The 16,706-nt window shown below is 34.4% G+C and overlaps 1 protein-coding gene across 1 annotated transcript; it reads right to left on the minus strand.

The window, feature by feature from the left end:
* Positions 1 to 373: 373 nt before the first annotated feature.
* On the minus strand, positions 374 to 15,420 carry LOC127849853 (beta-2-glycoprotein 1-like). Its single transcript, XM_052382605.1, has 5 exons — positions 15,357 to 15,420; positions 13,911 to 14,090; positions 7,419 to 7,598; positions 3,575 to 3,754; positions 374 to 618 (listed from the first exon to the last, which is right to left on the minus strand). The coding sequence occupies exons 2-5, from the start codon at positions 13,981 to 13,983 to the stop codon at positions 374 to 376; spliced, it is 678 nt and encodes a 225-aa protein (XP_052238565.1). The 5' UTR covers positions 13,984 to 14,090; positions 15,357 to 15,420.
* Positions 15,421 to 16,706: the final 1,286 nt, after the last annotated feature.

Consider the following 16,706-nt stretch of genomic DNA (forward strand, 5'->3'; position numbering starts at 1 on the left):
GTCGGGCAAACATGTAATTGTTGAATTACCAGACATATTGTACCCAGAGTAACAGCTTGCTACTAACGATGCGTTGCTGTTAACATCTCCACTCCAGTTTGTAAAAGTGCGGTTGCTAATAACATTCGGTGCTCTTTTGCAGTCTGAAATTAATTAAAGCAAATATATAAACCTTGTCAAGTCAACTGCTACCAATTTCGAAATTCGGTGGATCTTGGATCTTGGAGAACGAATTAATTCTGACAATAAGAACTTAAAAATAACATTGAAACCGAACGCAAAGAAAAATTCTTACGGCAGAAATCGGATGTGCACATATGTTATTAAGTACATCATGGTATTTATCAACAGAATCATATACACCATTTTGCGCCTAATGATAGCATGTTGAGGAGAAACTAGTTGTAAACAGCATCACAAGAAAACTATTTGACTTACGTATAACATGGCATGTCGGCGGTGTTGACCACGTTCCGTTGGGCAGGCATTTCATTGTTGCATTACCAGACATATTGTACCCAGGGTAACAGCTGGCTTCTAAAGTTGCGTTGCTGTTCACCTCTCCAGTCCAGTTAATAAAAGTGCTGGTGCCATTCACACCGGGTGGTGTCTGGCAGCCTTAAATTAATTGAAGCAAATACATTTCGTTTGTCAAACTTAACTACAGTCCACTCTCGTTATCTCGAAGTCGGCGGGAACAAGAAAAAATATCGAGATAACGAGAGTTCGAGATATCCGATCAGGCGTTTTCAAAGAAAAAATGAGACAAAAATTTACCTGGTTTTTAGCATCTAAATACCTGCTAAGTGGTCTAACTAAAGCCGTCACCGTGTGGCATAATACTCTCAACCTGATATATACGCGTTTTTACGAGGCACGATTAATTCTGCTATTAAATGCTTAACATTACGTTTTAAGTATTACAGAATTGCATGAACACATGCAGTTAATTTTTCTAAACTGTCGAGTAAACATCCGGTAATGTTGCTATTTAAAGTTATGATGCAATTGACATCCGATCAAGACGAGGGTTTTCCATCTGAACATGCGTAAATCACGTTCCGGAATACTGAACTGTACATGTACATTTTGTAGTTTGAAATGCAAAGTTCAATCGATTATTAGTACAGGATCAAATGAAAATGAAAAGCCATTTTGAGTATTGTCTTATTATCTTTATTGCTCAATATCCCCAGAGTAACAGGCCTTACTCAACTGTTAATGGCTAACGACATTACACACGTGATCATTGATGCAATTAACGGATTAATTTCCTACCGCACAGTATCGGGAGCAGCCGGGCGAAGCGGGACAGTGAAGTATCAAAGACAACATTTCTCACCTTTTGCCGACACTGGAACAGTTATTCGAACTTCGAGATGAACCAAATTAAATACATGTAAAATCGGGACTCGGGACAACATTTTATATCGAGATATCGAATTATTCGACATAACGAAAATCAAGATATGCGATGTTTATTTATATAGATAAAGAAGAAAAAAAGTTGGGACATTGAGCTTACTTCGACATATCGAGAATATCGAGATATCCGATGTCGAGATAACGAGAGTGGACTGTACTATCACTTTTAAAGTTCGTTTGGTGCTTAAGTCTTTAACAATTCAGACCCTCAATAATTACATATTGTGTAAATAAAACAGTCGAAAATGTATGACTGTTGATTCTTGTGGACTGCTGTAAAGTAAGTCTTTATCTATCGACATAAGAGCACATCTTTTCCACACAACTGGATCGTCTCCAATTATCCAAGTTTCAGTTATTGACACGTTAATAAAAGGTGGTAACAAGTTCTTAATATTGTATTAATATTTAGCAATTTCCGAATAGGCATAATTTGACAGTGCACATAACAAAGACAATGGATGCAATTAATCAAAGTATATGCACATTTTAAAATTGTCTAACGTGATCTAGACCTTTACTCAAGAAACACAATCATAATCAAATAATTTCACATCATGTTATTTGAATATCAATCTACTCATATTACACAATATCTAAAGAGAATACATTTGGTGCCTGACAATATGAACTTGAACATGAAATTGTAATTTTAACGCAATTGAGTTAGATTCTAAACAAGTATGATACAGATATACAAAGATGAAATTATTATAATTTGGTAACCACTATCTGATGCTTATTGATACCATATTTAGGAAACAATAGTCGTTCCATGTCTTACTGGAAACAGGCTTCACTTACGTATAACATTGCATGTCGGCGTCGTTGACCACGTTCCGTCGGGCAAACATGTAATTGTTGAATTACCAGACATATTGTACCCAGAGTAACAGCTTGCTACTAACGATGCGTTGCTGTTAACATCTCCACTCCAGTTTGTAAAAGTGCTGTTGCTAATAACATTCGGTGCTCTTTTGCAGTCTGAAATTAATTAAAGCAAATATACAAACCATGTCAAGTCAACTTCTACCAATGTTGATTCGGTGGATCTTGGATCTTGAAGAACGAATTAAGTCTGACAATAAGAACTTAAAAATGAAATTGAAACTGAACGCGACGAAACATTCTAACAGCAGAAATCCGATGTGTATATATGTTATTAAGTACATCATGGTATTTATCAACAAAATCATATACACCAGTTGGAACCTAATGATAGCATGTTGAGGGGAAACTAGTTGTAAACAGCATCACAAGAAAACTATTTGACTTACGTATAACATGGCAAGTCGGCGGTGTTGACCACGTTCCGTTGGGCAGGCATTTCATTGTTGCATTACCAGACATATTGTACCCAGGGTAACAACTGGCTTCTAAAGTTGCGTTGCTGTTCACCTCTCCAGTCCAGTTAATAAAAGTGCTGGTGCCATTCACACCGGGTGGTGTCTGGCAGCCTTAAATTAATTGAAGCAAATACATTTCGTTTGTCAAACTTAACTACTATCACTTTTAAAGTTCGTTTGGTGCTTAAGTCTTTAACAATTCAGACCCTCAATAATTACATATTGTGTATATAAAACAGTTTAAAATGTATGACTGTTGACTCTTGTGGACTGCTGTAAAGTAAGTCTTTATCTATCGACATAAGAGCACATCTTTTCCACACAACTGGATCGTCTCCAATTATCTAAGTTTCAGTTATTGACACGTTAATAAAAGGTGGTAACAAGTTCTTTATATTGTATTAATATTTAGCAATTTCCGAATAGGCATAATTTGACAGTGCACATAACAAAGACAATGGATGCAATTAATCAAAGAATATGCACATTTTAAAATTGTCTAACGTGATCTAGACCTTTACTCAAGAAACACAATCATAATCAAATAATTTCACATCATGTTATTTGAATATCAATCTACTCATATTACACAATATCTTAAGAGGATACATTTGGTACCTGACAATATGAACTTGAACATAAAATTGTAATTTTAACGCATTTGAGTTAGATTCTAAACAGTATTATACAGATATACAAAGATGAAATTATTATAATTTGGAAAGCACAGTCTGACGCTTATTGATACCACATTTAGGAAACAATAGTCGTTCCGTGTCTTACTGGAAACAGGCTTCACTTACGTATAACATTGCATGTCGGCGGCGTTGACCACGTTCCGTCGGGCAAACATGTAATTGTTGAATTACCAGACATATTGTACCCAGAGTAACAGCTTGCTACTAACGATGCGTTGCTGTTAACATCTCCACTCCAGTTTGTAAAAGTGCTGTTGCTAATAACATTCGGTGCTCTTTTGCAGTCTGAAATTAATTAAAGCAAATATATAAACCTTATCAAGTCAACTGCTACCAATTTCGAAATTCGGTGGATCTTGGATCTTGGAGAACGAATTAATTCTGACAATAAGAACTTAAAAATAAAATTGAAACCGAACGCAAAGAAAATTTCTTACAGCAGAAATCGGATGTGCACATATGTTATTAAGTACATCATGGTATTTATCAACAGAATCATATACACCATTTTGCGCCTAATGATAGCATGTTGAGGAGAAACTAGTTGTAAACAGCATCACAAGAAAACTATTTGACTTACGTATAACATGGCATGTCGGCGGTGTTGACCACGTTCCGTTGGGCAGGCATTTCATTGTTGCATTACCAGACATATTGTACCCAGAGTAACAGCTGGCTTCTAAAGTTGCGTTGCTGTTCACCTCTCCAGTCCAGTTAATAAAAGTGCTGGTGCCATTCACACCGGGTAGTGTCTGGCAGCCTTAAGTTAATTGAAGCAAATACATTTCGTTTGTCAAACTTAACTACTATCACTTTTAAAGTTCGTTTGGTGCTTAAGTCTTTAACAATTCAGACCCTCAATAATTACATATTGTGTAAATAAAACAGTTGAAAATGTATGACTGTTGACTCTTGTGGACTGCTGTAAAGTAAGTCTTTATCTATCGACATAAGAGCACATCTTTTCCACACAACTGGGTCGTCTCCTCCAATTATCTAAGTTTCAGTTATTGACACGTTAATAAAAGGTGGTAACAAGTTCTTAATATTGTATTAATATTTAGCAATTTCCAAATAGGCATAATTTGACAGTGCACATAACAAAGACAATGGATGCAATTAATCAAAGTATATGCACATTTTAAAATTGTCTAACGTGATCTAGACCTTTACTCAAGAAACACAATCATAATCAAATAATTTCACATCATGTTATTTGAATATCAATAAACTCATATTACACAATATCTAAAGAGGATACATTTGGTGCCTGACAATATGAACTTGAACATGAAATTGTAATTTTAACGCAATTGAGTTAGATTCTAAACAAGTATGATACAGATATACAAAGATGAAATTATTATAATTTGGTAACCACTATCTGATGCTTATTGATACCACATTTAGCAAACAATAGTCGTTCCATGTTTTACTGGAAACAGGCTTCACTTACGTATAACATTGCATGTCGGCGGCGTTGACCACGTTCCGTCGGGCAAACATGTAATTGTTGAATTACCAGACATATTGTACCCAGAGTAACAGCTTGCTACTAACGATGCGTTGCTGTTAACATCTCCACTCCAGTTTGTAAAAGTGCTGTTGGTAATTACATTCGGTGCTCTTTTGCAGTCTGAAATTAATTAAAGCAAATATACAAACCATGTCAAGTCAACTTCTACCAACGTTGATTCGGTGGATCTTGGATCTTGAAGAACGAATTAAGTCTGACAATAAGACATTAAAAATGAAATTGAAACTGAACGCGACGAAACATTCTAACAGCAGAAATCCGATGTGTATATATGTTATTAAGTACATCATGGTATTTATCAACAAAATCATATACACCATTTGGCGCTTAATGATAGCATGTTGAGGGGAAACTAGTTGTAAACAGCATCACAAGAAAACTATTTGACTTACGTATAACATGGCAAGTCGGCGGTGTTGACCACGTTCCGTTGGGCAGGCATTTTATTGTTGCATTACCAGACATATTGTACCCAGGGTAACAACTGGCTTCTAAAGTTGCGTTGCTCTTCACCTCTCCAGTCCAGATACTATAAGTGCTGGTGCCATTCACACCGGGTGGTGTTTGACAGCCTTAAATTAATTGAAGCAAATACATTGATTTTGTCAAACTCAACTACACTTCAACACCGTTATTTCGAACACCGATAGTCCGAAGTCACCGTTATTTCGAAGTATTTTTCGGGTCCCGATTTTTGTTGTTCTTTGTTTAATGTAAAATTTCATTGTTAATCCGAACTTCGTTAAACCGAAGAAATCGTTAATTCGAAGTGATTCTGTCGGTCCCAACAATAAAATTCGCACCTAAATCAATCTTTAATCCGAAGTCAAAACTGCAAAACACTAAGCGTAAGTTCACACCTTTGTCTAAAGCCGATAATTATACTTTGTCGTCTGCGCGTAGTAAATGGCAGATGAATTTGGTGTTCCGGCAAACACACTGTCAACATGGCTCTAACAAGGTTCTGATACTTTGTGCTATTGATTATATTTTATATGTTCTGTAATTAGAAGAAAATAAAAAAGAAGAAAAATAATCGTGTTATTCCTCCGTTAGTAGCAATCCATTGCAATCCGACTAGTTTACGTTTTTAAGTAAAGCAATTATTATTAGTAGCGTGTAACCGAACCATGCGAAGTCTATAGCGTTTTATTATGAGAGAATCAAAGAAGTCTTCTGTCAAATGTTTATTTCGAATTATCATTAATCCGAAGTTTTTTTAACGGTCCCGACGACTTCGAAATATCGGTGTTGAAGTGTACTATCACTTTTAAAGTTCGTTTGGTGCTAAAGTCTTAAACAATTCAGACCCTCAATAATTACATATTGTGTTAATAAAACAGTTGAACATGTATGACTGTTGACTCTTGTGGACTGCCGTAAAGTAAGTCAATGTCTAATGAGATAAAAGCACATCTTTTCCACACAACTGGATCGTCTCAAATTATCTACATTTCAGTTATTGACACGTTATTAAAAGGTGGTAACAAGTTCTTAATATTGTATTTATATTTAGCAATTTCCGAATTAGCATAATTTGGCAGTGAACATAAAAAAGACCTTGGATGCAATGAATCAAAGTATATGCACATATTTAAATTGTCTAACGTGATCTAGATCATTACTCAAGAAACACAATCATAGTAGATCTTTACTCAAGAAACACAATCATAATAAAGTAATTTCACATCATGTTATTTGAATATCAATCTACTCATATTACACACTAATTAAAGAGGATACATTTGGTGCCTGACAATATGAACTTGAACATGAAATTGTAATTGTAACGCATTTGAGTTAAATTCTAAACAGTATTATACAGATATACAAAGATGAAATTATTATAATTTTGAAAGCACAGTCTGACGCTTATTGATACCACATTTAGGAAACAATAGTCGTTCCGTGTCTTACTGGAAACAGGCTTCACTTACGTATAACATTGCATGTCGGCGGCGTTGACCAGGTTCCGTCGGGCAAACATGTAATTGTTGAATAACCAGACATATTGTACCCAGAGTAACAGCTTGCTACTAACGATGCGTTGCTGTTAACATCTCCACTCCAGTTTGTAAAAGTGCTGTTGGTAATAACATTCGGTGCTCTTTTGCAGTCTGAAATTAATTAAAGCAAATATATAAACCTTGTCAAGTCAACTGCTACCAATTTCGAAATTCGGTGGATCTTGGATCTTGGAGAACGAATTAATTCTGACAATAAGAACTTAAAAATAAAATTGAAACCGAACGCAAAGAAAAATTCTTACAGCAGAAATCGGATGTGCACATATGTTATTAAGTACATCATGGTATTTATCAACAGAATCATATACATCATTTTGCGCCTAATGATAGCATGTTGGGGAGAAACTAGTTGTAAACAGCATCACAATAAAACTATTTGACTTACGTATAACATGGCATGTCGGCGGTGTTGACCACGTTCCGTTGGGCAGGCATTTCATTGTTGCATTACCAGACATATTGTACCCAGAGTAACAGCTGGCTTCTAAAGTTGCGTTGCTGTTCACCTCTCCAGTCCAGTTAATAAAAGTGCTGGTGCCATTCACACCGGGTGGTGTCTGGCAGCCTAAAATTAATTGAAGCAAATACATTTCGTTTGTCAAACTTAACTACTATCACTTTTAAAGTTCGTTTGGTGCTTAAGTCTTTAACAATTCAGACTCTCAATAATTACATATTGTGTAAATAAAACAGTTGAAAATGTATGACTGTTGACTCTTGTGGACTGCCGTAAAGTGAGTCTATATCTATCGACATAAGAGCACATCGTTTCCACACAACTGGATCGTCTCCAATTATCTAAGTTTCAGTTATTGACACGTTAATAAAAGGTGGTAACAAGTTCTTAATATTGTATTAATATTTAGCAATTTCCGAATAGGCATAATTGGACAGTGCACATAACAAAGACAATGGATGCAATTAATCAAAGTATATGCACATTTTAAAATTGTCTGACGTTTCTAGACCTTTACTCAAGAAACACAATCATAATCAAATAATTTCACATCATGTTATTTGAATATCAATCTACTCATATTACACAATATCTAAAGAGGATACATTTGGTGCCTGACGATATGAACTTGAACATGAAATTGTAATTTTAACGCAATTGAGTTAGATTCTAAACAAGTATGATACAGATATACAAAGATGAAATTATTATAATTTGGTAACCACTATCTGATGCTTATTGATATCACATTTAGGAAACAATAGTCGTTCCATGTCTTACTGGAAACAGGCTTCACTTACGTATAACATTGCATGTCGGCGGCGTTGACCACGTTCCGTCGGGCAAACATGTAATTGTTGAATTACCAGACATATTGTACCCAGAGTAACAGCTTGCTACTAACGATGCGTTGCTGTTAACATCTCCACTCCAGTTTGTAAAAGTGCTGTTGCTAATAACATTCGGTGCTCTTTTGCAGTCTGAAATTAATTAAAGCAAATATACAAACCATGTCAAGTCAACTTCTACCAATGTTGATTCGGTGGATCTTGGATCTTAAAGAACGAATTAAGTCTGACAATAAGAACTTAAAAATGAAATTGAAACTGAACGCGACGAAACATTCTAACAGCAGAAATCCGATGTGTATATATGTTATAAAGTACATCATGGTATTTATCAACAAAATCATATACACCATTTGGCGCCTAATGATAGCATGTTGAGGGGAAACTAGTTGTAAACAGCATCACAAGAAAACTATTTGACTTACGTATAACATGGCATGTCGGCGGTGTTGACCACGTTCCGTTGGGCAGGCATTTCATTGTTGCATTACCAGACATATTGTACCCAGGGTAACAACTGGCTTCTAAAGTTGCGTTGCTCTTCATCTCTCCAGTCCAGTTACTATAAGTGCTGGTGCCATTCACACCGGGTGGTGTTTGACAGACTTAAATTAATTGAAGCTAATACATTGAGTTTGTCAAACTCAGCTACTATCACTTTTAAAGTTCATTTGGTGCTAAAGTCTTTAACAATTCAGACCCTCAATAATTACATATTGTGTAAATAAAACAGTTGAAAATGTATGACTGTTGACTCTTGTGGACTGCCGTAAAGTAAGTCTATGTCTAGCGAGATAAGAGCACATCTTTTCCAAACAGCTGGATCGTCTCAAATAATCTTAATGTTATCTATTGACACGTTATTAAAAGGTGGTAACAAGTTCTTAATATTGTATTTATATTTAGCAATTTCCGAATAAGCATAATTTGACAGTGCACATAACAAAGAAAATGGATGCAATTAATCAAAGTTTATGCACATATTAAAATTGCCTAACGTTATCTAGACCTTTACTCAAGAAACACAACCATAATAAAATAAGTTCACAGCATGTTATTTGAATATCAATCTATTCATATTACACAATATTTAAAGAGGATATATATGGTTCCTGACAATATGAACTTGAACATGAAATTGTAATTTTAACGCATTTGAGATAGATTCTAAACAGTATTATACAGATATACAAAAATGAAATTATTATAATGTGGTAATCACCATCTGACGCCAATTGATACCAGATTTAGGAAACAATAGTCGTTCCATGTCTTACTGGAAAGAGGCTTCACTTACCAATAACATTGCATGTCGGCGGCGTTGACCACGTTCCGTCGGGCAAACATGTAATTGTTGAATTACCAGACATATTGTACCCAGAGTAACAGCTTGCTACTAACGATGCGTTGCTGTTAACATCTCCACTCCAGTTTGTAAACGTGCTGTTGCTAATAACATTCGGTGCTCTTTTGCAGTCTGAAAATAATTAAAGCAAATATACAAACCATGTCAAGTCAACTGCTACCAATTTTGAAGTTCGGTGGATCTTGGACCCTTTACATACTCAATGAATACTAATTTGTGATCAAAGTAGTTGAACGCTGAGAGACTGTTGAATATTGACAAACTGCGACTTGCCGTTATTTACGTCTAAGCCTCTCGAGATAACATCTCATTTTCTCAAGAAACAAGTTCATCGTGAACATTGTTTACAATTCAATCGTTTGAATGGTATGATGTTAATAGTGTAATTTTATTTTGCAATTTACCAACTATCATTACAATACAATACACCAAACAAATAACAGAAGAGGGATTAAATAACTCAAGGAAGATGAGTCAGTTGATAAGATTTTTTGCTCTAAGGTTATTTATCTCCCCTTCTAAATAATATTTTAGACTCTAAAAAGGGGAGGTCACTATGTAACCAACAAGTAAAAGGTTTTCAATGTGCATTTCTAAGACCCTGTCTATTGTCGCAAGTACAAACTTCATTTTAATACATAATGATTTATTACCACTATACACAATGCTTACATGAATCTTAATCAACATAGATTTGAAACAATAATCGTAACTTGGCATTTGATCATAAGCCATTGATGTCCCTTACACATGTAACGAGACATAAAATGAATAGTAAAGAAAATAGTATGTAGATCGGAAAATAAAACCTATATATTAAAGAAGACAGAATTAGGTATGGTGCTGAACGTAAATAAAAGTTATGTACCTCTCCAACTTCCAAACAACATGCAAATTAAATAAATGTGACATGTGCCGCAAAGCGGCCTAATTATGGAATCCAAACGTGCACGATGAAGAACTAAGCCGGACAAACAAATCTAAGTTTGATAGCTCCATGGGTAAGGACTTTGCACACATAAAGGGTCCAAAGTGATTTGGACTTTTACTCGAGCAACATAATAATATTACAATCAGTTCAAACGAACAGGTATAAATTAAAACCAAATTTTATTCCACAACATTTAAAGAGAATTTAATTATTTTTGTCGGTTCCTAAGCATGCAAATAAATTAATTTAACGAAGTTAAATTCTACTAACTTGAATACCGATAAACAAAGATGATATTAATTTTATTGTGGTTACTGTCAACGGGATCATTTACACCATTTCACTCTTAATGATAGCATATTGAAGATAAAATAGTACAACAATTTCACCTGAAACATGCTATACTTACATATAACATTGCATGTCGGCGTTGTTGACCACGTTCCGTTGGGCAAACATGTAATTGAAGAATTACCAGACATATTATACCCAGAATAACATCTGGCTTCTAAAGTTGTGTTGCTGTTCACTGCTACAGTCCAGTTGGTAAAAGTGCTTTTGTTATCTACACTCGGGTGTGTTTCGCATTCTAAAAATAATTGAAACAAACACATTTAAAATGTCTAAGTCAACTTTTATCAATTGTGAAGTTCGGCTGGTTGTGGCGCCTTTAAAATTCAGATCCTCAATGATAATTGATTTTGTCACCAAAATAGTGGAATGCTGAAACACTGTTGAACGTTGACAAACTGATGCCTTCCTTAAATTAATCCTAAGCTTCTCGAAATAAAGGTTCAAGAAACGGGTTCGTGGCAAACATTGTTTTTAATTCAACTTTTGAGTGGTGAATTGACAAATTTGTCATATTATTAAGCAATTTATACATTTGTATAAGAGAACAACTCAGAAAATAAATTACATAATTAAGGATAGAGTTACTCAAAGAAAATGAGTCCACTGATGAGATTCTTTTCCTCTATCTTCCCTGCTGAATGATATTTAAGCATCTAAACAGAGAAGGTCATTATGCCATCGCCAACTCAAAAGTGACATAAGTTATCAATACACCGATAAACAGTAAGCGTCTGCACATGCGCAGACGAAAAGTCAGCTAGAGTTACCCGACTTGAAATTTCGAGTAAAAAATTGAAAATGGCTCTGACTTGCTCTGTGAAACGTTGCTCAAACGGCGGTTATTGGCTTAAGAAGTGGAAACATCAGTTTTGTGACAGATGCGGATGTTTGCACAAAGAGAAGATGTGTGCATGTGAACCAACTTTCAGGTATGTTTTTTTTTATAAGTATCGAAAAAATGATGGTTTAATGCGTCCATTTAGCGGTTAGTAAATGCGATGAAATTTGCTAAACAAGTATTTACACCCGTATTTACGAGCGCCTCTTTATTCTCAAATTTTACAGTTTGAATAGGTGTATTGATTAAGAAATGGGCTCAATCTTCAAGACTTGTGAAAATGTAGTTTGCATTAAGGAATATTGATTCATAAATTTTTTATGACAAATTAACATTCTTAGAACCTTTCACAATTGAACTGTCTAATAAGTATACCCTATTATCGTTCACATGAGAGGATATTCAGTTACAATGCTTAAAGAAAGTTTTGTTTCGAGAGATTTACTGAAATGGACGATTTGAGATGATAACTTGAGAATCATGGTGCAGTTGAAATATATTTGGTTCATTATTAATAATACAGTTAGTAGTTGTTCCATGGATAATACATAGAACATGCATGGTGGCCACAAGAAAGATAGACAGAGCTCTAAATAGATGGGGTTTTTCACAGCTAACTTTGTAATTCCTGACCCAAACCCTAGTTGGTCTGAGATCTTTTTTATACCAATAATGGGTAAAAATAAGTAAGGATTTAGAAAATATTATCTAGACCTGATTTTTCCTATTTTAAGTGTCGCATGAATTTATTATCTGTATTGTTCAAGGCTGTACCCTTTCCCTACCCGCAAGACAAATTCTGGGGCGCGTGACTAATGGTGCATATTGTTGGGCGGCGTGTTGGCAACAAGTCTTGGTCTCCTTCAAAGGACAGTAGATACAATAACTAATTTTAATAGAAGTAAGTTTTAACCATGTGGCAGTAATTAGATAGTCAATAATTGTTAATGTAAATAATTATATAGTCTCTTATAAATCATATTATGATTGGTCGCATACATGTAACTGTGCCTTTTATATGCATTTTAATTGTATATGTATTGCGAATGAGACTTTAATAAAACATTGAATTGAATTGAATAATGATAAAATAAGTTCACATTCAGTTATGGGAATATCCACCTATTCATATTCCACAATATTTAAGGAGGATACACTTTGTTCCTGACAATATGAACAAGAAAAAGAAATTGTAATTTTAACGAATGTAAGTTAGATTCTAAACAGTATTAAACATGTATGAAATTATTAAAATGTGGTAATCACAATTTGCCGCTTAGTGATACCATATTTAAGAAAGAATAGTCGTAACATGTCTTACTGGATACAGGCTTCACTTACGTATAACATTGCATGTCGGCGGTGTTGACCACGTTCCATCGGGCAAACATGTTATTGTTGAATTACCAGAAATAGTGTACCCAGAGTAACAGCTTGCTACTAAAGATGCGTTGCTGTTAACATCTCCACTCCAGTTGGTAAAAGTGCTGTTGCTATTTACATTCGGTGGTATTTTACAGCCTGAAATAAATTGAAGCAAATACATAAACCATGTCAAGTAAACTGATATCATTGTTGAAGTTTGGTGGATCGTGGTCCCTTTAAACATTCACATACTCAATGAATACTGATTTGTCATCAAAATTGTTGAACGCTGAAAGACTGTTGAATATTGACAAACTGAGACTTGCCGTTATTTACGTCTAAGCCTCTCTAGATAACCTCTAATTTTCTCAAGAAACAAGTTCGTCGTGAACTTTGTTTACAATTCAATTGTTTGAATGGTGAGTTGTTAATAGTGTAATATTTGAATAATGTAATATTATGACTATTGCAAGAGTCATATTTTGCAATTTGCTGATTTGATTTTTAAAGAGAATATATTTATTCCTGTCGATTCCTGAGCTTAAAAAACTAATTTAACGAAGTTAGATTCTACTCACTTTAATACCGACAAAAAAGATGTTATTTATTATATTGTGGTCACTGTCAACGGGATCTTATACACCATTTCACTCGTAATAATAGCATATTGAAGATAAAATAGTCGTTAACCATCTCACTTGAAACATGCTATACTTACGTATAACATTGCATGTCGGCGGAGTTGACCACGTTCCGTTGGGCAAACATGTTATTGTTGAATTACCAGACATAGTGTACCCAGAGTAACAGCTTGCTACTAAAGATGCGTTGCTGTTAACATCTCCACTCCAGTTGGCAAAAGTGCTGCTGCTATTTACATTCGGTGGTATTTTACAGCCTGAAATAAATTGAAGCAAATACATAAACCATGTCAAGTCAACTGATATAATTGTTGAACTTCGGTGGATCGTGGTCCCTTTAAACATTCACATACTCAATGAATACTGATTTGTCATCAAAATTGTTGAATGCTGAAAGACTGCTGAATATTGACAAACTGAGACTTACCGTTATTTACGTCTAAGCCTCTATAGATAACCTCTAATTTTATCCAGAAACAAGTTCTTCGTGAACTTTGTTTACAATTCAATTGTTTAAATGGTGAGTTGTTAATAGTGTAATATTTTAATAATGTAATATTTTGACTATTGTAATAGTCCTATTTTGCAATTTACAGATTATCATTACAATACAATACATAAAACAAAAAACAGGATGGAAGATGAGTCAGCTGATTTGATTTTTTTGCTCTTAGGTTATTTATCTCCCCTGCTGAATGATATTTTAGCATCTAAAAGGGGAGGTCACTACGTTATCAAAAAGTCAAATATGACAAACGTTTTCCATTTGCGTTTCTAAGACCCTGTCTATTGTCGCAAGTACAAACTTCATTGTAATACGTATTGATTTATTAACACTGTACACAATTCCTACATGAATATTTATCAATCTAGATTTGTAACAATAATCGAAACCAGGCATGTGATCAAAAGCAATTGATGTCGTTAACACATGTAATAAGACACAGAAAGCAGTGTATCGTAACAAATAGTACGTAGATCGAAAAATAAAACCTATATATTAGAAAAGACAGAATTAGGAATGGTGCTGAAGGTAAATACAAGTTATGTACCACTTAAACTGCCAAACATCATGCAAATTAAATAAATGTGACATGTGTCGTAAAGCGGTCTAATTATAGAATACAAACGTGCACGATGAAGAAATAAGCCGGGCACACACATCTACGTTTGATAGCTCCATAGGTAAAGAATATGCACATATAAAGGGTCCAAAGTGATTTAGACTTTTTCTCGAGCAACATAATAATAATACAATTAGTTCAAATCAAGCTGTATGAATTAAAATCATTTTTTATTTCACAACATTTAAAGAGAATATATTTATTCCTGTCGATTCCTGAGCTTAAAAAACTAATTTAACGAAGTTAGATTCTACTCACTTTAATACCGACAAACAAAGATGCTATTACTTATATTGTGGTCACTGTCAACGGGATCATATACACCATTTCACTCGTAAAGATAGCATATTGAAGATAAAATAGTCGTTAACTATCTCATTTGAAACATGCTTTACTTACGTATAACATTGCATGTCGGCGGTGTTGACCACGTTCCGTTGGGCAAACATGTAATTGTTGCATTACCAGATATAGTATACCCAGAATAACATCTGGCTTCTAAAGTTGTGTTGCTGTTCACTGCTACAGTCCAGTTGGTAAAAGTGCTTTTGTCATCTACACTCGGGTGTGTTTTACATTCTAAAATTAATTGAAACAAACACATTTAACAAAGTCAAAGTCAACTTCTATCAATTGTGAAGTTCGGCTGGTTGGGGCGCCTTTAAAATTCAGACCCTCAATGATAATTGATTTTGTCACCAAGTGGTGGAATGCTGTTGAACGTTGACAATGCCTTCCTTAAATTAAGTCTAAGCTTCTCGAAATAAAGGCTCACTTTCTCAAGAAACGGGTTCGTTTCAAATATTGTTTTTAATTCCATTTTTGAGTGGTGAATTGACAAATCTGTCATAATATTAAGCGATTTATAAATCTTTATAATGAAAAACTCAGAAAACAGATAACATAATTAAGGATAGAGTTACTCAAAGAAAATGAGTCCGCTGATGAGATTCGTTTTCTCTATCTTCCGTGATGAATGATATTTAAGCATCTAAACAGGGGAGGTCACTATGTAATCGCCAACTCAAAATTGACACAAATAAGCGATTTGCGTTTCTGAGACCCTGCCTATTGCTGCGACTAAAAACTTCACACCAACAATAATGGATTTCTTAAACTATACACAATGCCCGCATTAATATTTATCAAGCTAAACATGAAAATTGTAATTGGCCAGTCGCCAAATTATCGATCGCTCCGCCCACATAGTTACGTGGTCTAGTGATTAGAAAACCCCGACAAGCAGATCGCAATGATAGCGGATTAGGCGAGTGAAAAACTATATTTGAAACGATGTATCATGCTATTTTCTACAATATAAATTGTTAAAGTTGCACACTAAACTAAACTGCTTTGTAAAACTTTAATGCAATCATTAATGCTTTTGAGAGAAATGGCGTAATCAAAATAAATGAGTAAACGACTGACTGACTATCAGAAACGTTTCATATACATATTATAGGGAGTTGAATAAAAATCCGTTGTAAAAATTAACATTTATTTCATATTTATTTTGAACTTGAATTAAACAGCTTTACAGTGAATCCTGTGGCTATTCATATATAATTATTTTTTTGAAAATATTTTTATTAAATGCAAATGACACATCTATATCATTATGGGTTTTTTGTTTATTAAAAATGTTTAGATCTTTGTTTTATTGTGTTATTTTTAAAAAGACACCTTTTCTTTTTATTTAGATATTAATTAAATTTTGATTGTAACCATAATTTATATAGGAGGTTTTGG

This window comes from Dreissena polymorpha, chromosome 11 (assembly GCF_020536995.1).
Source record: "Dreissena polymorpha isolate Duluth1 chromosome 11, UMN_Dpol_1.0, whole genome shotgun sequence".
In the NCBI taxonomy this organism is placed as follows: Eukaryota; Metazoa; Mollusca; class Bivalvia; order Myida; family Dreissenidae; genus Dreissena; species Dreissena polymorpha.

What these genes read in the sequence shown, in the direction of transcription:
- LOC127849853 (XM_052382605.1), bottom strand. Translation starts at nt 13,983, where the DNA reads ATGTCTGGTAATTCAACAATAACATGTTTGCCCAACGGAACGTGGTCA. An exon ending in GCCGACATGCCATGTTATAC is followed by an intron (nt 3,755 to 7,418) that starts GTAAGTCAAATA and finishes AATTAATTTCAG; the next exon opens with ACTGCAAAAGAGCACCGAAT. An exon ending in GCCGACATGCAATGTTATAC is followed by an intron (nt 619 to 3,574) that starts GTAAGTGAAGCC and finishes AATTAATTTAAG; the next exon opens with GCTGCCAGACACCACCCGGT.